The 24397-nt window shown below is 38.4% G+C and overlaps 2 protein-coding genes across 2 annotated transcripts; both read right to left on the bottom strand.

Moving 5' to 3' along the window:
• Positions 1-903: 903 nt before the first annotated feature.
• Positions 904-17932, bottom strand: cad (carbamoyl-phosphate synthetase 2, aspartate transcarbamylase, and dihydroorotase). The gene is made up of 43 exons (XM_056764143.1): positions 17531-17932; positions 15324-15463; positions 15041-15170; positions 14789-14931; positions 14547-14688; positions 14233-14404; positions 13318-13503; positions 13121-13230; positions 12896-13038; positions 12656-12787; positions 12327-12560; positions 11836-12057; positions 11269-11457; positions 11057-11181; positions 10847-10980; positions 10654-10766; positions 10314-10564; positions 9899-10145; positions 9716-9814; positions 9370-9594; positions 8972-9154; positions 8082-8300; positions 7834-8001; positions 7566-7748; positions 7384-7488; positions 7055-7297; positions 6848-6929; positions 6605-6771; positions 6350-6514; positions 6032-6163; positions 5744-5945; positions 5360-5550; positions 5120-5260; positions 4906-4995; positions 4655-4811; positions 3447-3613; positions 3258-3332; positions 2929-3141; positions 2434-2559; positions 2033-2188; positions 1824-1925; positions 1645-1739; positions 904-1568 (listed from the first exon to the last, which is right to left on the bottom strand). The coding sequence occupies exons 1-43, from the start codon at positions 17622-17624 to the stop codon at positions 1469-1471; spliced, it is 6693 nt and encodes a 2230-aa protein (XP_056620121.1). The 5' UTR covers positions 17625-17932; the 3' UTR covers positions 904-1468.
• Positions 17933-21216: 3284 nt separating this feature from the next.
• On the bottom strand, positions 21217-24389 carry si:dkey-221h15.4 (uncharacterized protein LOC563950 homolog). The gene is made up of 7 exons (XM_056764512.1): positions 24325-24389; positions 23557-24076; positions 23272-23406; positions 23059-23158; positions 22095-22239; positions 21897-22022; positions 21217-21775 (listed from the first exon to the last, which is right to left on the bottom strand). Exons 2-7 carry the CDS (start codon positions 23920-23922, stop codon positions 21607-21609), a joined length of 1041 nt encoding a protein of 346 aa, XP_056620490.1. The 5' UTR covers positions 23923-24076; positions 24325-24389; the 3' UTR covers positions 21217-21606.
• Between the last annotated feature and the right edge of the window lie 8 nt (positions 24390-24397).

The following is a 24397-nucleotide window of genomic DNA, read 5'->3' as shown; positions in this document are numbered from 1 at the left end:
TAAATTGTAGATTTGCATACACAGTGTTAGTTTACTTGGTATAACGCCACTTCTATACCACTGGGATGTAAAGCATCTGCTAAATTTAACTATTTTCTCAGTTTCCCATTTCTCTCTGCTTTAAAAGTCTCCCCAATCAGAAACTGCAGAGGGTTCTTGTGTTAAACGCGGATGTCACGTGTGCATAGAGCCCATTCCTGGGACTGATTGTATGTGTCGCCTTCTTTACATAACTTTCAAGTCAATAATGAGTCAAAACGAGCCTTGAATAACTATGGAGAAAATGTGTGTATAAATGTATAGATTAAAATTAATTGGCCAATTATGGGTTTATTTTATGGATTTATTTAATGTAAGAATTTCAAAATAAAAGTTTGAAAGCAAACAAATTTAATAAGTGGCAAATTGTGATGTCACATATTTTAATCGCTCGCAGTGTTTTAATTTTTAAATTAACAAATCTAAATATTCAGATATTTCATCCTTCTAGTGACCTCCATGTCTTAAATGGGGCAAGAGATGTTCCTGGTTGTTCTACGGAATTTATGAAAATATTTAGCTGTCATCCCAAACAGTTTGATATTCCAAAAAGTAATAACTTTTTTAATTATTTCACACTACTGGAACTTTTACATTATAAGAGGACACCGTTTAGACATAACACTGCCCTTATTCTTATTTCTGTAAATGTGTGAACAAATTTTGAATGCATTTTTTTTCCATACTCAATACTTAAAAAAAAAAAAAATAAAAAAAAAAAATGTGTCCCCTTGAAAAGCAATTAAACCGATTGTTAATTTTGTCAACCAGCTGTCTGTGGATACTATCAATTCATATCTGACTGGTACATTTAGCGCTGTTATCATGGTGCAATGCAAGAACAGAGAAGAGAAAATGCGGGTCTGATATGCTAGTTTTTTTATTGTGTAAATTGTTACAAAAAGCAGTTGCGAATACAACCCTTAATAATGCTTTCAAGTTTTAATCAGTAATGTAGTAGAATGTAGTATTTTTCAAATATGTGCACTAAGATTGTAAAGTCAAAAGCCTTGCCCACCCCCGGAATATCAAAAGGAACATTTGTGTAACAAAGATACCTGCATTTCCGTAATGCATAGTTGCGTTCATAAAAAATGATTCACGTAGTAGAAATAAGCCTGTTGGATTTTGCTGAATTTGAAGGGAAACCGAGCAGACAACTATAGAAAATCTGCTATTCTAGAGAACTTAACTGCACAAAAGCATTACATGAACTCAGATATTTTGACATGAGGATACGAGCAGAGACGAAGGAAACCACACTATATTGTGGTTTATTAAAGTAATTTTGTATTTTAATGTATTTTTTAAAGACAATTCTTAATGCCTCAGGACTTAATCTTTTCCACAGCAGGTTTGCAGATAATGCAATTAGTCTGTTGCCAGGCACAATATTTTCCACATTGTATTGACCGCGATGATTGCTTTCTCACCGACCGAGCACAGTGGCCAGCAGTGCCATCCGAATATACATCCCATTCTCCGCCTGCCGGAAGTAAGCAGCTCTGGGATCCGTGTCAACCTCCATGCTGCGAACCAAATATGATCATGAGTTATGCTTGTGTTTAGCACTTAAGGTTCCAGTCCAATTTAATTTTAACAAACCTTATCTCATTGACTCTCGGGAGTGGATGCATGACCACCATTTTCCTTTTTGCTCCCGTCATGATGTGAGGTGTAAGGACAAACTGGCCAAAACACTAAGAGGAAAACATTTTTCAATCATTTCAATAAGTTTAAGAAACAAAATGTTAAATGATTTTCATCATAACAGGGTATCTGACCATTTTGTACTCTTCTTCCGAAGCGAAACGCTCTTTCTGTATTCTTGTCATGTACAGAACATCGGTTTCCGGAATGGCCTCTTCGATGCTGTTAAACTCCTCCTGTGGATATGGATGGGGGCGTTTAGATAAGCAATTCAGGAAAATCAACATTAATTAAAAGCCTCAAATCAACTGCGATCTCCAAATCACAAATATGACTGCTGCACCTGTTTAATGCCTTTGGAGGCCACAAAGTCAATGATCTCGGCAGGCATGCTGAGGTTCTTAGGAGCCACGTAGCGCAAAGCGATCCTGTACTGGGTGAGAAGTCTGGCCAGAGAATGCACAGTGCGCCCATGTTTCAGGTCGCCTACCATAGTGATCTGAGATTAAAACAAAAAAATCAAATTATCACAACCATTCGTTTAGTTTAGTATGTAACTTTTCTAATATCAAATCATTGTTGTCTTCACCTTAGTCTTCGAACCAGCCCAATAGTTAAAAACAATATTCAAGCATTTGCACATGACATAATTGGGAACATTAATTAGACACTTTGGCTGTACTGATAAAGTCCACTTGGAAACAATGGCATTATTCTTGGGTGACAATATTTTGGCTGACTCACAGTCATCCCATTGACGGTTCCAAGCTCTTCTCGGATGGTAAAGATATCCAGAAGAGCCTGAGTAGGATGTTCTCCAACCCCATCACCAGCGTTGATCACTGGCCTCCGACAATATCTTGCTGCATTCTACAAATCAAAAGCATATTTCCTATTTAGATGAACAAATAATTGTCGCAAAGACTTCCTTTCCAACTCCCGTTATGAGTTATAACAGATTAATATTTCTAAAAATGGGTAAACAGAATACCTGGAAATTTATTCGGATTTATCAAGTGGACTGTAGTTTATATACAGTTACTATTGTTACAACCACAGACCATTCATTTCAGAAAGTCAAGTTTATACGTTTTTATGCAAGATGAATGTCTTAAAATGATGCACACTGATGAATTGTGCACACATCAGAGCCAGATCTAGTGTCATGTCTTTTAAAGCAAAACATCAATTTTGTATAAAATATCCATTAATGTCTATCCACTGGTGTACGTCATTCACCTCTACAGCTCCAGGTATTGGGTGGCGCAAAACTATAACATCAGCATAGCAGCTCATGGTGTGAACCGAATCCGTCAAAGACTCGCCCTTCTGTGTAGAGGATGTGGATTCGCTGAAATGCACGACTGTGCCACCCAGACGCTGCATGGCTGCTGCGAACGAGCTGCTAGTGCGAGTGCTCACCTCATAGAACATGGAGGCCATGACTTTACCCTGAGAGAAGAGGAGGACACTTTATGCAGTTCTTGAAATTACAACTAGCCTCCGAGTTATCACCTCATATATACGCATTGACACATTTGGCTACATTTGACTAACACTAAAAGTACCTTCAAAATGTCCAGTGGTCTTTCTTTCTGAACCATGAGACGCAAAGTGTGTGCCACATTAAACAGATGAGACATCTGAAAACCCAAGCAAAACAACATGACAATTGCGAGACATCAAGTATCATTCTTTTCAACACATGCCATTACCCGTCCAGTAAGGCTGCGTTTGTGTTTAAAAACATGCTTTACCTGTTCCTTACTGAACTGCCGGACAGACAATACATGCTGGCCCACGAGCGGGTGGAGCAGGGGGGACGTCTGGGGTGCGGGCACGATCTGATGCATACCAGCCTGAGGAGACAAGATCCTGGCCAGAGGAGGAGGTTGCACGTATGCATCCACTGGTGGAGCCAATTCTGATCATGAAGAACAAAGTCACAAAAGATCATCACTGGTTAGGAATTGATCCATTTTTATAAAAAGATGCTGAATAAGCTCATTGGATTCAACCTGAATCCAAAGGCCCAGCATGCAAGCAGAGCATGGAGTATAGAAATAAACCGGCATCTGAACCTGTACGCTGTATATATTCCCAGAGAATAAGATCCAGGATTTAGTCCAGGATCAAATACAGATTAAACAGAAGCTCAGGATGACAAAGCTCTGATGAATACAAACCTGTATCATTTGGTGGAGCTAATGAAATGTCTTCACCTGCTCAGGCATTTGATGGAAAAGTTTAAAGAAAATGATTAGCAATGATACATCATGGTTATATATTATAAATATATATTATTAACAGTTTTTTTCTATATTTTGGAACTAGCAATATTTTTAAATCTTGAGTTTGAGAGCTGACTGCCTCAGTGAGTTGGTAAAGACGATAAAAAGTAGATTAATTTTTACAAACGAAAATCTGAATCAGTAATGGAATTAATATTTATAAGTTGAAGTAAGCAACAAAGTATTTTGATATAGTTTGGATTGTAAATGTCTTGCATGCAACTTTTGTAGGAAAAAGAGTTACTTTTAAATTCTTTATAGAATAATGAAGAAATGAAAGTCCTAAAAATCATTTGTTTTGTAAATGAAAGAATACAAATTTCAGAGACACGGTGTTATTATTCAGTTCAATCAGGAGATTTGTTTTCTGATTTTATCAAACTACAGTACAGTTCATACACATTACCCATCATCGCCTTTAAGGGGTTTATGGTGGATCTTTTATAACCTGCAGGTAAGATAGATACCCAAGACCTTTAAATGTTTTAAACCATTTACAACAATTTGTAGAACAAAAGCTCAAACACACAACAAGTGCTAGTGTTCAACTGAAACACTGCTTTTCAGTTGTTTTGTTGAAGTGATGTTCGTGCAAATGTTTTATAGATTACAGATACAGACAATATCGCGCTTCACAAATTGAAGTTCAAATAAACACACGAGAGCCTCAGTACCTGCTGGCAGACCAGGGTCAGATGAGCGGTGGATCCGGGGTGGTAGGATAAAGCGTCCATCTCCAGTTGACCGGCGTGGGCTTGGTGCACGGCCACGAACCATATCAGCAGCGGGTCCGGTACGGAGCCGTTCAGGAGTCAGGACTTCACTTACACGCTAACAACCAGGACATTCAAAAGTGTTAGATAACCTACTATATAAACCCACGTTTACAGGGTTGTTTATTACGGGATATCTGTTGAAGAAACACCTTAGAAGCATCCTTTATCGGATCGATTGCCACTGCGGGGGGTGCAGACCATGACTTCACATCCTGACCATAACCTGGAGGTGCCAACACCTTAGGAGAAACACGAAAATTGATGTTGGAGCTGTGGCTTAGAGGTGGTTTAATAATACACCGTGTAATATCCTTGAACCTTTTCACTTATATATCTCCTAAATATAAGAGAAAATGAACACACCTGTCCATCAATGTAGGCCACCTCTCCTCGAAGCACCACCCTCAAGACCTTTCCTTTTACTTTCATGCCTTCAAATGGAGTCCACTTTGACTTTGTGAACTGCATATGTTTTGGAATTATCCACTCATTCTCCAAATCCACCTAGAAAGTGAACAAATTGCTTTAAAATTCAAACAAAACTAAATAATTTAGGCTTCACTGCAAAGGCATTTATTTGTAGACGTCTTAATATGGAGATACCTCTACGTAGGTGTCCTCCTGGGCAGGAAGAGAGAATATTCTTCTGGGGTTTTCGTAGAGCCTCTTGATGATGTCATCAATGGTAAGGCGTCCATCGCTCACCGCTGTGAGCAGCAAAGGCATCATGGTCTCCAGACCCGGGTAACCTGGTGGTGGTTTCTCAGAGTTCTTTTCTTCTACTGAATGAGGGGCTGTAAGACAATAAAATACAATTGTTTCAGATCTTCATAAATGAAGATACAATATTAAACTTTTCACAATGCTACTTTTGGAAGTTGTATTTTGCCAATTTAATGTGGTTTTGGTGCATAACCGTGTTGAGATGGTATAGCATGTACCATTTTAAAAGCACATAGGAAAGAAATCTGAACGCATTATTATTACCATGATCTGTAGCGAAGCAGTCAATAATATCTAGATTTTCCCACAATGCCTCCATGTCCTCTCGTGTACCCAGCATGGGTCGTACTTGGGCCCTGCCGTCCCCAATGGTGGGCACATTATCGTCACACAGGAAGAGATGATGAGGAGCTACTTCGCACGTCACCTGGATCCCTTTTTGTTTAGCAGCTCGGATGATCAGAATCTAAGAAACAAATGAAGAAACCTTCCAGGAACCTGATAAACAAAAGTGGTATTGAACCACCACGCACAGATGGTTTGGATTCTTACCTCTTCCTTCTTGGCAACATGGCAGATGTGAACAGATCTCTGATAAAGTTGCGCTACCATCAATATAGCCGCCACTGTCTGTTTCTCGGCATGCGCTACAATGGGCAAGTGCTTTGGCCACTTCTCAAAGTGCTGCATTCAAAGAGAAAGATTGCTTTGTAACGACAAGAATTTACTTGTGATGTGAAATGACAACATTTATAGGTCACAGTGTGTAACTTCCACACTAAAAACAGGTTTCTTTCTCCCCCAACTTTCATAAATATGCACAATATACTCTCACTGTCGATTTCAGATATAGAGAAAAATACACTTTACCTCCATCCATACAGAAACATTGTCCATTTTCAATGTGGAGAACGTGTCATTCAGGTACATCTTCAGACCAGCCGTAGAACTTGCGATGGATGGAAGAAGAGTGGCGTTGTCTGATGAAGCCCCCACGAAAAGTGCGTAGTCGCAGCGACACCCGGCCTTGGCAAGCTGCACCAGTCCATTAAAATAAAATTGGTCTATAAAAACACAACTTTGACCACTGTGCTCCATTTTATAATTCAATAGATCTGACGTTACCTTCTGTGCCACGGCAAGGGAGCAAGGGTCAATGATTGCAGGGCTGGTGTTGGGCATGGCACATACCATAGTGATTCCTCCAGCCAAGGCGGCAGCTGTGCCAGAGGAGAAATCCTCTTTATGGGTGGCACCAGGTTCACGCAGGTGCACGTGGACATCGATCAAACCTTTAGACAGAAAACGACATGAATTAGTGTTCAATTTTATCCAAGAGGACTAATTTCAATAAGGTCTTGTTCTCACCAGGCAAACGGATGAGCTTGTGTGAGGTCATGCTGTCTACATGCGTCTTTACACGAGGAGCCTGACCAATCTGCCTCAGTGCCTGCAAACACAACAAACATTTCAATCTTTCAGTCAGTCACGTCATTTGCTTTTCACGCGTTAATGGGTTTCATAAATGAAGGTAGGCTATGCCAATGGGTTGAATGTTGGGGCATTAATGCTGACCTGAACAAAAAGTTTAGTACACTTGATGTCCGTGATAAGAGGCACGGAGTAGTCGATGGCCATTCGACGTGTGCGGTAACCTTTGGTCATGAAGGAAGACAAGCGTCTTCCACCGGAGTTCCTCAAAGACAGATTGATGACCAAGTCAAAATGGTTCTCCTCCAGATAGTCCACGATGTTCCTCTCTTTGTCCTTGTTGGGAAAGTCACACTCCTCCTCAAACTGCCAATCCACTGCCATCACCTGCTCAGTTGAAGCATTCATTTAGGATGGTCGGCAACTCGCTTTATTCATTAAATTGGTTTCAAAACTTAGCATGTTCTCTGTACCTTGACTCCATGTTCAGTGTAAAAGTCAGCAGTGCCGAGACTGGCATACAACTTATAACCAAGAGTCTCCAGAGTCTTGACTGTGGGCAGCAGCTCAATCTTACACTGAAAACAAACAAAACTCATTTCAATACACATTTTCCATTTGAATTTAATAAAGTGCTGTAGGGTCTGATGTTTACCTTGTAACTACCAATGGAGAGAAGAATATTCTCTTTAGGGAGTTTGAAGCCAGTGCTGATCATGGCTTTTAGATACGCCTCGTATCGGTTCTCCCCAAAGCAGGCCACCTCTCCAGTGCTGGTCATCTCCACACCTAGTACCACATCTGCTCCAGCCAGCCGGGAGAAGGAAAACTGAGGAACCTGAGAGCACCGATAAAACTTATTGAAACCGTTATAACAGTTACCTTTTTATAATCAACGCATACATCAATGAGAGCTTACAGACCTTGACTCCCACAATTCCAATTCCACTCATCAGCCCAACATGTTCAGCTTCCTCTCCCATTATGACTCTTGTTGCCAAAGCAACAAGATCGACTCCAAGCGCTTTCGACACAAAGGGGAAGGAACGTGAAACACGGACATTGCATTCGATCACCTTCAGCTGGTCGTCCTGATGGCAAAGACACAGAATTCAGTTTTTGCTGGAATTACTCATGTTTCAATTCAACACTTTAAAACAGGTAAACTCACCTTGGCAATGAGCTGCAGGTTAAATGGGCCAGTAACCTGAAGCTCCTGGCCGATAGCGTGGACAATAATCTTAATGCGTTCCATGGTTTTCTGGTTGATATCTTGAGGAGGAGTCACCAGCGTGGCATCTCCAGAATGCACACCTGCATTCTCCACATGCTCGCATACGGCGATGGCGATGACCGTTCCGTCACAAGCCACAGCATCAACGTCTATTTCCTGATAGCCAAACATCACATATTCAAACAACAATGAAAGTAGTTCGGGACAGCTTGGCGCATAGCTTCCAATCACTTTTTTGCTTAAACTTTCCTGCATTCTTCACGTATGAAGCAGGACTACACCAGTTACATGTGAAAGTGTAAAAATCATGTTTAAGGATTAAAATTTTTCCCTAATAAATTAATAGACAAACAAGATTTCCTGCTTTTTTTCACCTCTGACCTAATTTTACAAGACTAAATTTATAGAAACGACTGCTTTTAACAGTTGAAATTATACATTTAATTTGTATTGATTTAACAGTAAATAAGCAACCAGAAAAGCATTTAAAAATGATTGGCCAAGAACTGTTTGGTTACAAGCATTCTTCCAAATATGCTTCTCAATGTTCATCAAACAAATACAAACAGATTTGGAACATATTTAGGGTGAGTAAATGAAGACTGTTTTTTGTTTTTGTTTAACCGTTCCTTTAAATCCTATATTCCAGGATAAAACAACTCTGAACCTGTTCAAACCAGAAATATTAAATTTTGAGCCAAATTCGTTACACAATTATTTTATTACCTAGCATTCAACTCCAGCCTCCTCCCATATATATATATATATATCTCCATTTTTAAGCAGTTAACTAGAACAGCCTGATGGGAAGGCTTGTGTTGACTAACCTTGGCCTCCTGAATAAATTTGGAGATGACGACAGGATATTCCTTGGACAGAGCCACAGCGCTGCTCAAGTACTTCTCCAAGTCGCTGTCAGAGAAGGCAACGTTCATAGCAGCTCCGCTAAGAACGTACGATGGCCTGACCAAGCAAGGATATCCAACTGACTCGCAGAAACCAATGGCAGACTACAAGAGAGAATGTGGGAGGAGATTCATGCTATAATGCATTAAGGTGAATATTTATTCATTTATTAACAAAGGCTGATGAATCTTCAGGGTATTAAACTTAAACATATCAATAAAAACACTATCAATTAACAAAATAATTATCCCTTGCAAAAATATTTTGTTTCAATATTTGACATTTTGCTTGAATAAATGATATTTGTTTCATACAGTACCTCAGTATCAGAGAGCTCTTTCCATCTAGGCTGACTGATTCCTATGGTGTCCAGCATCCTGGAGAACTTGAAACGGTTCTCTGCAGAATCAATGAACTCAGGAGAAGTGCCTAAAATCCTACACTGCTGTCGGTGTAGAGACATGGCAATGTTGTTAGGTAGCTGTCCACCCATGGACAGAATCACACCTTCTGGGTTCTCCATCTCATAGATGTCCATCACAACCTGCAGTGCCAACGTAGACATGCTCAATGAGGAACTTGGACCACAAAACACGTTTGTTGTAAACCCAAATGAAATTCAGTATAATTTTCCTCCTACTGATGGTTTCAATTTAACAGCTTACCTCAAAGGAAATCTCATCGAAGTAGAGCCTATCGCACATGTCGTAATCGGTGCTGACTGTTTCCGGGTTATAGTTCACCATGATTGTTTTGTATCCCATCTAAGAAAGAAATGGTTCAAAGGTTGATCACTTAAGCAATACAACTTTAATTTTCTCACGGTTTTCTAAAAGCACATGGCTTACCTTCCTCAGCTCCATAATGCATCCAACAGCACACCAATCAAACTCCACGCTGCTTCCGATGCGGTACACCCCAGAGCCAATGACCATAACATGGGGCTGCTCGAAGACCACGTCATTTTCAGAGCCATGATAGGTCAAGTAAAGATAGTTGGTCTGGGCAGGCCACTCGGCAGCCACTGTGTCAATCTGTTTGACCACAGGAAGGATCTTCCAGTCACGTCTCAATTTCCTCACGGCCAGCTCAGTGCTACAGATAGAGCAGAAAATGGACTTTATAAACTGTCCCTTGTATAAATCAAAGGGTGACGGTTTGTTAGCCCCTATTGGTAGATGCTGTAATCATTCTGAACCAATAATGCATCTTTCTAGAATCGACAGCAAGTTGAAATATGGAGGCTACAATTTGTCTGGGTACCTTTGAACAGCTTGGGCAATCTGTTTATCAGAGAAGCCCAGTTGCTTGGCTTTCCTCATGACCTCCTGCGGCATGGCGCTCTCGTCCTGATGATATGTCTGGAGAAGTTTCTCGTGGTCTGTGATGTTCTTCATCTTGTGCAGAAACCAACAGTCTATTTTGGTGAGCTCGTAGAGACGCTCTATGGTATAGCCAGCGTGTAGCGCAGCAGCCAGAACAAAGATGCGCTTGTCTGTTGGCGTCTGTAGCTCCTGAGAAACAAGACAAACTTGCACTTTTACCATTTATTAAGACGTCTGCATCTTTATCTGGGCGGAAGCAAGATGATGCAATTACAAACCTCTTCAGACGCAGGTTTGATGGTGTGATCAAAGCCTACGCAGTTCTCATCCACCATTCTCAAAGCTTTCTGGAAGGCTTCTTCAAAGTTGCGACCGATAGCCATTACTTCACCTGGGGTGGAAGGAGAATAAGTGAGGTTAGATTGTGAGATTAATGAAAGAGGCGACTGGTGTATGACAAAGAGAGCTTACCAACGCTCTTCATGGAACTGCCGATTTTGGTGCTGACTCTGAGGAACTTGCTCAGATCCCAGCGAGGAACCTTCACCACGCAGTAATCCAGACTGGGCTCAAAGTTGGCGGTTGTGGAGTTAGTCACAGAATTCCTGGAAAAACAGGCCATTGTAAATTAAATCTGAGGAAGACAATTATATTCCACCTGATTTTATTCACAGAACTCACTTGAGGGTAGGAAGAGGGATTCCCAAGCCGAGCTTTGCTGCCACGTAGGCCAGCGGGTAACCGGTGGCTTTACTAGCCAAAGCAGAGCTTCGTGACAGACGAGCGTTCACTTCAATGATGTAATACTGCAAGCGAGACAAAGAGTGGGATTATGGGTTGACCATCACTCCTGGAACAGCATTGTTTTATGAGGAATTATTTGAATGATTTACCTGCTCAGATTCTGGATTTAAGGCATACTGAATGTTGCACTCTCCCACAATGCCCAAGTGGCGAACAACTTTGATGGCAGTGTTTCTCAGCATGTTATATTCATAATCGTTCAGCGTCTGACTCGGAGCCACCACTATAGACTCTCCAGTGTGGATTCCTAGAGGATCTATATTCTCCATGTTACAAACCTAAATACAAAAAGTGGGAAATTCACATCAACAAATCACATAAAACAACACACAAATTAAATGTCGCTGTCGGCGGAAACCCTGTATCTCTATATTTTGTGATCTCTATATCTTTATCATCCCAACTATTGGTCATCTTTCATGTTTGTTTGTGGGTTCTGCATATATTCAACCAATAAAAAGTATTGAAAAACGTTCATCAATTTAGACAATGAACCAATTCGGATATCATAAAACCAACAGCGACAATATGGTATGGTTTCAAGTCACAGAAAAAAACTTGTTTTGGTGAAATGTAAATGTACTGCATGTCATTTTGGATAAAAGTAACCAAATGCTGTAATTTAAATGAAATATCTTTTAAAACATGCTTCGTACCGTCACACAGTTATCATAGGCATCCCGCACCACTTCATACTCAATCTCTTTCCAGCCTTTCAGCGATTTATCCACAAGGACTTGTGATGTGTGAGCAAAGGCCTGGGTGACCAACGTTATCATCTCTTCTTTATTATTGGCAAATCCTGAACCCAACCCACCCAACGCAAATGCAGAACGGACCAACACAGGATAGCCGATTGTTTCACCAGCAGCAACTGCCTAAAAACAGCAAATCACAAAGTTAGACCGACCAAACATTAGACAGTGGGTCTCAATACTTTTCTTGGAGGACGTGTCCCTAAACATGACTTCATACTTCAAGGTATAAGCTAAATTAAATACTTTTGGTTAGGAAGACCATTGGAGGAACAGAACTTGGAACCACTATTTTATTAATCGAATAGATATATTGGATATATAGGCCTATGATCTAAATTCCATCGTTTTAGATGACTTGAGATCTATGCAGTATATGGAGATAAACTAACCTGCTCTACAGACATGGCCGCCTCACTTGGGGCAACATGTTCGTTGATTTCCTCCATCTTTTCCACAAATATCTTGCGGTCTTCGGTCATCTCTATAGAGGAAACCTGGGTTCCAAGAACACGCACTTTGTACTTCTCCAGCACTCCCCGTTTTGTGAGCTCCACACCACAATTTAGGGCTGTCTGCCCTCCAAATGTGAGCAACACTCCATCCGGACGCTCGTTCTTTATAACCTGTTAAAAAAAAAAAATCATAAAATCAAAAACTGGACTGTTTATAAACCGTCAGGCTAGTTAGCCACTAGCGCCAGGAAACAAAGTTCTCATACCTGTGTAACATAGTCTGGTGTTATCGGAAGGAAGTAGACTTTGTCTGCCAGACCCTTCGAGGTCTGCACTGTGGCAATGTTGGGGTTAATGAGAACAGTTTGGACATTCTCTTCCTTTAGAGCTTTAATAGCCTGGAATATAACATGAAAAAATTGCTTAAAGAGTGAGTTTAAAGCCACCACAACACACAGTTGTGGTCCAGATGATTTTCACTACGACGTTGGCGAATCCCCACTCACCTGTGATCCAGAATAGTCAAACTCTCCAGCCTGTCCAATAGAAAGTCCTCCTGAACCAAGAATTAAAACCTTACGAGGTCGAACAAACTCCTCTGGCTTTGGAGATCCAGGGAACGTGAGATGCTCGGTCAGTCTTTGCTTAACTGTAAAGTCAATTATTCTAGTCAACATATGCAGGAGATAAAACAAGACACACCACAAACAAAGAGGCAACATCAATCTCACCTGATTTCCCAACTTTTTCCTCTTTAAGATCTTTGACTGTATCCAGAAAGACATCAAAGAGACTGACTAGATCACAAGGCCCGGCCATATGTTCAGGATGGAACTGTACACTGAAAATAAAGTAATATTTTTAATTAATCTCAACCTCTTAATCTTTAAAGTTGTTAATCATAATCCTAGTTTGTAAATAAAACAACCTGAAGAGAGGTTTGTGGTTATGAACGATGCCCTCGCTGGTTTGGTCATTGGCATTGGTGAAAAGCACATCCCAGTCCTCTGGAAGAGTTTTGGGGTCCACAGCAAACCCATGATTTTGAGAGGTGATGTAACAGCGGTTTGTTCCTTTATGAATGCAAGGCTGGTTATGCCCACGATTACCGTACCTGAAACGAGTAAAGAAGAATTTAGTTCATTTCATAAGATGCAATTCTTTAGACAAAACAAACGTACGCATCTGGATCAAGACCTGCTGAACGTACAAAACAGAAAGGATTGTGGACTGCTATCTCATCTGGCCTTGAGCACAAGCAAACAAAGCAAGTATCCCAGGACTCTTAGAAAAACAAAGCAGCTTCTGGCAGGGCCAGAGTAATGCGGTGTCAATATGTTAGACTGTCGAGCTCAGCATAAATTTGATTTTACATCATGCTTTTCCTTCGTGAGAACTGGAAGGGCTTGGGAGAGGAAGCAGCACTTTGTTTCTCTACATTCTTCTTAATCCATTAACAATTATCCAAAATACCTTACACTTGAAGAAATCTATTCTTAATATATTGTTTTTTGTAGTGAAAGCAATCTTTGACAAGATATTATAATATATCTAAACTATTTGCACAAGATATTGACACCTGACAATCCATCTTAAATACAAGTGTATTGTTGACTTTAAGAAAAAACTTAAAGGTACAATACGTAACTTTTGCATTTCAATCATAGGTTTGCATACTAGGCTTTAAGCTAAGGTTTATTTTTGTGTGAAAGTGAAATAACTGATTTAAGTTTATTTTTAAGCATAATGACATTCTCTGTAAACATTTTTGACAATCATCTGCATATACCCTCTCTTTAACATGTGGATAATTGCCTTTCAGTAAGTGGTACAGATTGCTTACTTCATTTTGTATGTCTTCGCACCAATGACCAAAGACAGCAGCTGATGGCCCAGACAAATTCCAAAGACAGGTTTGGGCTTTTCCATGGACACCACCTTCTTTATATTGTCCACGGTCTCCTTACAGTACTCAGGATTTCCGGGTCCATTACTGATAAAGAGCCCATCAAAATCTAGAGAAAGAGATGGTGATATTTTTTTCTATATACTGTCTTTACTGCGTTTCCAGCCGTGTAAACATTCTACCAAGAATTTAATTAAGTTACAAGATATGAATTTATAACACATCCTTGTGAGGAACTGTACGTGGCTCACCATTGCTGTCCAGCTGATGATCCCAGGGGACCACGGTGACTCGGGCACCCCTCTGGCACAGACAGCGGATCTGGTTGTACTTGATGCCGCAATCTATAGCAGTGATTCTCAACATACCCTCAGGATTAAAAACTCTTGGTTCCTGTTAAAGCAGAAGTGAGATCATAAAATGTTGTACAATGAATAACATTTATTCATAAAAATTAGATTTTTATTAAAAAAAAAAAAAGCTAGACACCTACTTTCATGGAAACTTCTTTAACAAGGTTTCTAGTGTCCGGATTATCAAATGGAAGATCAGATGCTGTAGTTCCTTCCACCACAAGTTTCCCAAGCATGGTTCCCTTTTCTCTGATTTTTTTGGTCAGGCAGCGAGTGTCAACACCTTGATTCACAATAAGAATAAATGCAACCCTTAAATTTAAATAAACAGCACAGTAGCAAAGAACACGTTGTTTGACTAATACAAGGTAAAACATCCATAAAACACGGACCTTCTAGGCCCGGTATGCCCTGCTCTTTGAGCCACTGATCCAGAGACTTGGCAGAGCTCCAGTGACTGGGGTTCTCCGAAACCTCCCCAACAATGAGAGCAGCAGCGTGGATTCTGGACGATTCAAACCACTGAAGGACCACAGATAGCAACGGTATTTAAAAGAGCTTTCTTTCCGAGGCAAATTATAGCACTCATCACCAAAACCAAAACTGCACGAATTGTATGCCGTGGTGTTAGAAGCATTGCGTAATCGCTATAATATTAAGGAGAAAACGGATCACCTTGCTGAGTCCAAACTGCCCATCTTCATCTTCTGGAATGCCATAATTGCCGATCAGTGGGTATGTCAGAGTTAGTATTTGAGACTTGTATGACGGATCAGTGAGAGCCTCCGGATAACCCACCATTCCTGTCTGAAACACTGAGAATGCACAATTTATAGCATGTTGGTTGGTATGACATATTAATGGATTATTAATCTTTAAATGAATAATGGGTCACAGGCTCGACATTTACAGGGATTAATTCATTCATAAATACAATACGAACAACTAACAGGTGGAAAACATTTATATAAGCTCCCAGTCGCCATGGCTGATGTGATTTTGCATAATTTTCTGTATCACGAAGATGCTGAAATTACAGTTTAATTCATCTTTTGTTCTCCCGGTGAATATATAATTTCAGTTTGTTATGCAACATAGTCATATCACTGTGTGTGAATTGCATAATTTAATTCATATAAATGCAAAATATATTTGGATATCACTTACTGGTCATCAAGTTGGAAATGAGGAATATATTATCATTTGCACTTCTTGCTGGATGTGTAATGCATTTCGGTGGTCACCACAAATACAACAGTACAATTAAAATACAAGGAAATTATGTAGATCGAAAAGCTAATTAAAGTTCATGTCTAGATTTATTTTCGTTTTAAAGTAGCAACCCTTGACCTAGACTATAGCGTTGCAAGATCTGGGCATTCTCTCATCATCATCATCATCATGAGGCACCATCTTCTGCAGCCTCCCCATTAATAAACATAACACCCTCCAAATAATGCATTTTACAAATACATCTTTATGAAGGCACAATTTACATTTATTAGGAATTTAGTCATATGATAAAAATCACAAAACAGTGTTTCCTTGTTTTGTTCGTTAAAAGTAAATACAATAATCGTGGATTGTTTTACTCGTTTGATTATTCAATTGTTATGGCCTTTCTACTAAAATAAATAATTGGTAAAACCTATGTGTGACCCTGGACGAAAAAAACAGCCTTAACGGTTAATTTTGAAGTTGAGATTTGTACTTAATCTGAAAGCGAAATTAATAAGATTTCTACGGGCGTATGAGTTGTTAGAATAGGCCAATGTCTGGCTGAGATACAACAGTTTAAAACTCAGGAATCTGAGGGTGCCAAAAAATATTTTTAGTTTTTATATATTTAAGGTAGGAAATTTACAAAATATCTTCATGGAACATGATCTTTACTTCATATCCTAATGATTTTTGACAAAAGAAAAATCGATAATTTTGACGCATACAATGTATTTTTGTCTTTTACTAAAAATGTTCCCGTGCTACTTAAGGTTTTGTGATCCAGGGTCACATATAGTAAATGTATGACGTCACCACTAACCACACTGAACCACAAAACATTCTCTAGTTTTTCAAACTGATATTTTAATATCATGTCATTTACTCACCTTCAAATTGTTCCAAATCTGTTTACATTTCTTTGTTCTGATGAAAACGGAGAAAGATATTTGGAAGAATGCTTATAACCAGACAGATTTTGGCTCCCATAGTAGGAAAATTTGCAATGTTATCAAAAGAGCCACAGAACTGTTTGCCGTCCTACATTCTTCAAAATGTCTTGTGTGTTTAATGGAACAAAAAAAAAGTAATTTTTCCTACTATGCGAGTCAATAGTGTTAATCAGTACAAAAATGTACAGATTTGGATCAATTCGAAGGCAAGTAAATGACAGAATTTACATTTTTGGGTGAAGTATCCCTTTAATGCATTGCATCACCAAATGGCAGTATGAACTGGTTAAACATCAAATAAAATTAAGTAAACTTTGACCTAGATAATCTGCCAATAACCAGGAGTAAACACGCATTAACAAGTTGAAACGCCTCTTTGCCAAGTGAATAAGTGTTCCTAAAATCTGACTGGGACATTGTGCGCATGGCACACATCCCTGAAACGCCAAATGGTGTTCGCTTTGAGTCGGTACGAACTTTTTTAACTCCCTCCCTTTCTCTCCCTCACACACACACACACGTGTAACTTCCTACTCCTGCAGTTTTCCTTGTGTCGCATTTTAACGTGCATCATATTTTGCGCAATCCGGATCTGGCGCAATACATTTCCCTCACATAAATCAGTACGTTAGCAGATCATGAAAGGATCGAACTCATAGCGATATACTTTTCAACACCATCTTTTGAAACCAGTGAAGTGATTTAACTTACCAACTTCACCAGATACTGAGGCTTGGGCGCCAAACAGCCTGCCTCTAAACGCCGTCCCATCCTCCAACACTAAAGATGCCGTTTTAACGAACATGTTTGCGTGTTAGCGTTTCTAAAGACACCACGGATCTCGGTCTCTATAGCGTAGACTATAAGGAGCGAACTGGATGAGCCGTGGAGCTGCGCGCACTCGCAGGTTAACCCACGTGAGAACCACGCTATTATCAAAAGATGATCAAAAGGATCCGGTGATCGATGATTAAAGTCAAATAAACACGATATGAGTGTCGGTCAAAGACCACACTGTCCTGATGAAGAAGGCGTTTATTGATCGATAGCGATGTTTTAGGTGGATTTAGGCCGCACGAGGAGGGATCAATGGAGAAGTCCACGCTCTGCTCCAGCCACAGCAGCGTGGAGCCGAGCCGGTGAACCTCCGCTGCTTTTATACGAACGCGCGATAGCGCGTCAGAAAGGAGGAGACAAATGTTCTTTTGTTTTTTTACAACTCTAAACAAATACAATGTATTGCATCAAGACATATTGTCGTATAAATATTATAAATGTAAGTTTGGTCAACCATAAAAATGAACATTTTTAACAGTATTATCGAAACTTTAACACAACCCAGCAACTTATTTGTTAGACGGTTCGAACGATTAAGTAAACATTTGTTTGTTTGATCAGCTACGTACCTCCTTTTTTTATTAAATATGAACAAATCCATTATACATTTTTTTAAACAATGAATTCAGATATTAGAGTGAAAAAAGAAAAAAACACAAACAAACAAGAATCAAAAGTCTTTGAGTGTGTCCAAAGTTCTCATTGCTTTCAGACTCATTCTCATTTTCATTGCTTTTTTTATCATAATAGCATACATTCGAATAAAAGATGGAAGACATTATCAATATTCATTCCACACAAAAAAAATCAAGATTCACACTTCACACAAATCAGCTTTACATCTCTTGAGAAATTGGTTAGTGGTGTAAACATTTAAAGTATATTTCTTAAACTTTATTATTGACTATGTATATGTTATATAAGTCCAAATCAATTTCCAGTTGATATTCTCAAAATGTTTCTTCCAAAAAATCTTCATCGAAAGGATGCAGGACAATAAATTAAGCATCGAAGAAATGTTTACATTTGCTTTCTGTGATATCAACATCATTTATCAAGATATCCTTCTTAAACATGAATTGCTTATTTCATTGACACCTTGCAATTGCCTTACAAATCCTACAGGTATTGCATCCACTACAATACTATATTCATGTGGAGGTTTTGGAATACCAAATTTCTCAAAAAAATATGAATATGTAAGTAGATATCCTTCAATATTAATCAATTGTGACATCATTAGAATATTATTTTTGACCCAATTACTGTAGAAAATTGATCTTTATTTACACATTTGTATTATTCCATTTAATTGGTGGAAAAGTATGTTTGAATAAAATAATCCAATATACCGTAAAAGTGCCTGTCTATGAAAATTTGCTTGATGAATAGGGAGTTTATTGACATCAAAGTCACATTTCAAAAGGAACTCTATTCCTCCAACAAAAATAAGATTTGAAATTATATACCATCATTTATCTTTATGTTTTATGTAATGTTTAATCCAATTCACCTTGAAGATTATATCAGATGTACCAAAATCAAGCACATTCAAGCCTCCTTGATTATACGAGTTACATAAAAGATTTCTGTTTAAATAGTGACACTTGTTTTTCCTTATGAAATTGAATAACATTGAATCAACATTTTAAAGAATTTTTATAGGTACATCAAATACTTTAGCGGGATAGACCAAAAGAGACAGACCCTCGATTTAGACATAGAATTCTACCTTTGAGAGATAAATCTCTCATGACCCACATGTCAAATTTCATCAGAAAACAAAGGGTTTAGAAATTAGATTGTACTCTATTTACCTGATCTTTACAGATATTGATACCTAGATAACTTACTTCATCCCTAATTGGTATTCCCTGACATTCTGTAAATAAAATGCTATTGACTTTAAGTGGGAAAAAAGAGTACATTTCTTGGTAATTAAAAATGTACCTGACAATTCAGAAAATAACTTACTTTTTAATTTATAATAACGCACTTTATAATTTTCTTGACCTGTGAAATATCTTAAAAAAATAGCTGTATCATCAGAAAGCTGACAGCATTTAATTTCACTTTCTCTAATTTTGACACCTTGAAAAGAGTCATTATGTAAATTCAATGTTTGCATGACTAGAAGAAATAGAATGGGAGCAACCGGATCCCCCTCTTTTATACCCAGCGAAATGTCCAATCTTCAAGTCGTTCCCCATGGAAATTTAACTGAACTATTATATTCACTGTATAAATTTGTATTGCTCTTTTGAAGTATTGACCAAAACCAAAAAAATCTAATAGATCTAATAACGATGTATGCTTTACAGTGTCAAAGGCTTTGAAAATATCTAAATAAAGTATAATTGTTATCAGGTATTGAATCCTTATAATCAATTAGATCTAAAATGAACCTAATATTATTACTTGTATGTCATCCTTGCATGAGACCGGACTGACTATCATCTATAATTGTTTCTAAGCTTAACTTTTTTCTTTGTGCAAAGATGTGAGCTAATATTTTTACATCAGTATTAATGAAAGTTATACCCCTTCAATTGTCAAGACGCAAATAATCCTTATTGGGTTTAGGTAATAATGTAATTATACCTTGACACATAGATGGGGGAAGCTTACCGGCTTTTAAAGCCTCTTTAAAAAACAAAAATTCAGCACTTTAATCTTGAAATAGCTTATAAAATTCATCAGTTAGAACATCATTCCTTTATTGTCTTTTTATTTATTTATGTTCTTTTCTTACTTCTTCTAAGGATAACTCTTGCTCACAAATTTCCTTCTCTGTGTCTTACTCTTGGCCAATTTTTATTTGAGAAAAAAAAACTTTGGCTACTGTGTTCGGAATATACTTTTTCTAATTTGGGGGTCTTCAGAAATCTGTTCATTAATTTAAAGTTTATTGTTTACATTTACGCATTCGGCAGACGCTTCTATCCAAAGCAACTTACATGGCATTAACCTATACATTTATACTTAGGTGCAATCCCCTGGGATCGAAACCACAACCTTAGCTACAGGAAATCTGTTAACACTATCTTTTCTTTTTTCTAAATTATGAACATATTTGGTATTCAATTCATCATATTCTATACATTTTCGTCTGGAACGTATAAGCTCCCCTTGCCAGATTTTGATATATTTTTTACCAGTTCAGATTGTAATTCAATTAACATATTAGCATCATTTTGGGTTTGCTCATCTTTTTCAGAACTAGAAAGGATTTCCTTCAGTCTTCCATCTTGTTTCTGTCTTTTTTCCTTAGATAATTATTTGCCCCTTTTTATGGCCTTATGGCCACATAACGGATCTGAAACGTTGTATATTCCGAATAATTGCCAACTGTTATAGATTTTTTGTCAAATTTTATTTTACTATTTTTATTGCTTCTTCTTCATTTAACTGCTAGTTGTATAACGTACCTAACAAAGTTAGCTAGCATACCCTGTACGTTCAAAAGTGAATGCTGCGTGAACAATAACCTTGTAAAAGCAAAAGGGGTCTACTCAATGATTATGAAGAAGATGCAAGATTCACATTATATATCAAAAAGATTGTTTTATACGATATTTATTTAGTGTGGAAATTGTTACTACAAAATGAACCACAGAAAAAATATATATACACAGTTAAATCAACACTCTGAAGTGCCAGATGGTTTCCAAACGTTTCTGCATTCGCCGGTTTCATCAGTTTAGTCAACAAATTCATGTGTTTTGCGCTGCCCACCGGAAGCTTATACAGCGACATAATTTATGACACTGGTAACAGACAACTGCACTTATCAACCACATGGGGGAGCCGTGAGCAAAAGTTCAATAGTGTAGCTTTAACATTGCCAAAAAGATGTGTTCATATTTATGCTGGCCTTAAGAGGATAAACGAATCATTAAAGCTGGAGATGTAAACAGGCTGTGTTCATGTTATATTCCGACACATTTTGCTTAGTTGTAATAGATAAGCGTGGGGGGTGGATCATTGACATTATCATTTTGTTGGAGTTGAGGCTTTTTATAGCTGATAATAGGTACAGGGACCCCTCTGAAGTGATCCATCAAATCCATTCCACCAAAGAAGTTCGCAAAGATGATGCCCAGTTTGGCAGGCATGATACTGGAAGAATATGAACAGGGGCATTTTACGGTTACATTGAATGAGTCATCTAAATGAATGTAACTTATCATATGGAACTAAACTGCTTTACATCTTGATAGTATTTAGAAGTCTATATTACCTTTTGAGTGCCATCATGAAGTTTAGACTTGAAGGTAACAGCAGGTACATTTTCTCTCTTAATATGGCATCCACAATCTTTTTAGCTGTATCTCTCCAATCCAAGATTGGAAGAAAAGATGTTCTCCTATAAAGGTAAAATATCTGTTTTATTGTACAACCATGATCTCTAATCAAGTTAGGGCCTAAAATGGCTTACTTTGTTTGACATCCCGCAAACATTGTTGTGTTTAATAGATAGGGACACACTATTGTTGTTTTGACTCCTTCCTTTCTGAGGACAAGCAGCTCCAGCGCAATGGATTCCGCAAAACCCACTGCCGCAGATTTACTTGCACAATAATCTGTGAACAAAATGCATGATCGCTCAATTTTAATTTTGATGCTGATGACACACAGATTTATGTTCATTCATGATCAGGCCAGAATGTGGACACTGTGCATCTCTCTAACTGTGTTACTATGATAAAGAACTGGATGTTTGACAATTTTTGTCTTTAAACAGCTCCAAAACTGAAATTATGCTAATCGTCTCTCCCCATAAACTGCGCAATGCCGGCCATATGACAATGTCTACTGATGGTGTTGCTCTGGAGTTTCAAAGCAAACTAAAAAATCTTGGAGTCATCTGTGATGCCTCACCAACATTTGAGCCTTCATTCACAACTCTGTTAAGAAATCCTTTTTCCACTTGAGAAATATTGCTCGTTTACGTCCTCTGCTGTCCTTCTCAGTTGCTGAAAGGTTGATACATTGTACCCCTCAGCCCCCCCTTCAATTCGACCACTGCTTTTAAATGTGCCCAAGACATGGCCTCGCTCCATGGGTGATAAGATCTGGAACTCTCTCCCGATAAACATCAGGGAGGCAAACTCTCTAGCCACTTTCAAAACTCATTTTACAAAACAACATTTTATTTCAGAACTGCTTTTATTTGAATGGATCTTTTGCTTTGTTTTTGACAGTATTTTGTTGTGCTGCTTTATTAATGTGTGATGTGTTGTTTTAATTTTTTGTTCAGCGCTTTGAGAAGGAAACTTTTAATGGCGCTATATAAAATAAATGTATTATTATTATGACATTAAATATGTTTAATAATATATCTTCAGATGCCGTACATTGTGGATTAACAGTGTGTATGTTTTTCAAACCCTTCTACATACCTGCAAGGCCATTCATAGCAAACAGCCCTCCATGGGACGCCACACAGACCAGGTGCCCATGATTCCGTTGCATCATAACCGGCAGAAATGCCTTGTAGGTCTGTGAACGCAAGTTTTAGTAAGAATTTGAGATAACAATAAGCACGCTGTTCCCATAACATCTAGAAGAGGCGGAAGTAACAAGGACACGCTAAATAACAGAAAAAGTATTACCCAGAAATGAGCAGCAACATTAACCCTTAGTGTTCTGTCCACCAGATTGTCGGGAGCTTCAGTGAAGGTGTATTTCCCTGTTACCACTCCTGCATTGTTCACCAAGATTGTGACATCTCCAACTTCCTTTTTAACCTGTTTAAGTGTTCATACCACATTTAAATGTCTGTAGAAAATGTCCTTTATTTTTAATAGGTTAACAGTACAATTTATTATTAAAATATGCCGTTCAATGATTGTATAAATAATCTTATAAATGAAAAAAAATCGTTTTTAACTTTTTACCAGTTCAGCAACTCTGTAGACCTCACTTCTTCTGCTACAGTCACAGGTGTAAGCATACACACGCACATCTAATGCTTGCTGTAGTTCTTTTGCAGTCCGATCCAGCGCATCTGAATTGATGTCCCACAGGACTAATGTAGCTCCATGTTGACCAAGTTCTTTGGCGATCAGTTTTCCAATACCATTAGCTGCGCCCGTCACCAAAGCGATCTCCCCCTCCACATCTTTTCTGGGACGCGGAATAAAAAGTCGAACAAAGGCTTCAAAAATGTAAAAAACAGATCCAAGGATGAGCTCAAAAACCTCTTTTACGAACCAAAGGTTGAGCTGTATCTTCTCAAAACTCTGGATAATCTGTTTTTGCATGATAGTGGTCCAATTGACCCTTCTTGACCAAGACCAGGTTGTAGAGGTGTCCCATGTGCTCTCACACAGATGTATTTGTGGACATTCTCTTGGATTTCAGGTACAGATTGTTCTGGTTTCGTATTGGACCTCCTATTTGCTCATGACCTGTCACCTGGAGTGCATAACCGTAGTTAATTTTAGATGCTAACGTGACTTTTGTAGCATGTGATCCCAGTTTTATTCCATGATGGTGCATGAGGTGTAAGGTTAAAGCTATATCAGCGAATTATAACAATTAAGTGCCAATGTCTGATACTGCTACTCGGTCAAATTAAAGGATGTTTTATAACCATAAGTGTACTGTAGGAACCATGTTTATTTTTGTAAAATTATCATTTAGCAAATTTAACGTGAACTTACTGTAGTTTCTCCATAAATACCATAAGTAAACTACAAAGATCGTTTCAAAACCAGTTACATTTTGTAAGGTGAA

The sequence above is a fragment of the Triplophysa dalaica genome, chromosome 13, assembly GCF_015846415.1.
Source record: "Triplophysa dalaica isolate WHDGS20190420 chromosome 13, ASM1584641v1, whole genome shotgun sequence".
Lineage (NCBI taxonomy): Eukaryota > Metazoa > Chordata > Actinopteri > Cypriniformes > Nemacheilidae > Triplophysa > Triplophysa dalaica.
This window is presented reverse-complemented; position numbering and strand designations above follow the sequence as displayed.

Excerpts from the sequence above, each read along its gene's own strand:
- cad (XM_056764143.1), bottom strand. The coding sequence starts at position 17,624 with ATGTTCGTTAAAACGGCATCTTTAGTGTTGGAGGATGGGACGGCGTTT. Across the intron at positions 7,749-7,833 it reads TTGGAATTGTGGGAGTCAAG|GTTCCTCAGTTTTCCTTCTC; the intron begins GTCTGTAAGCTC and ends CGGTGCTCTCAG. Across the intron at positions 2,560-2,928 it reads CAATACCTGGAGCTGTAGAG|AATGCAGCAAGATATTGTCG; the intron begins GTGAATGACGTA and ends TTTGATTTGTAG.
- si:dkey-221h15.4 (XM_056764512.1), bottom strand. The coding sequence starts at position 23,922 with ATGCAAAAACAGATTATCCAGAGTTTTGAGAAGATACAGCTCAACCTT. Across the intron at positions 22,023-22,094 it reads TTTGCGGGATGTCAAACAAA|GAGAACATCTTTTCTTCCAA; the intron begins GTAAGCCATTTT and ends TTACCTTTATAG. Across the intron at positions 21,776-21,896 it reads TTCATGATGGCACTCAAAAG|TATCATGCCTGCCAAACTGG; the intron begins GTAATATAGACT and ends ATATTCTTCCAG.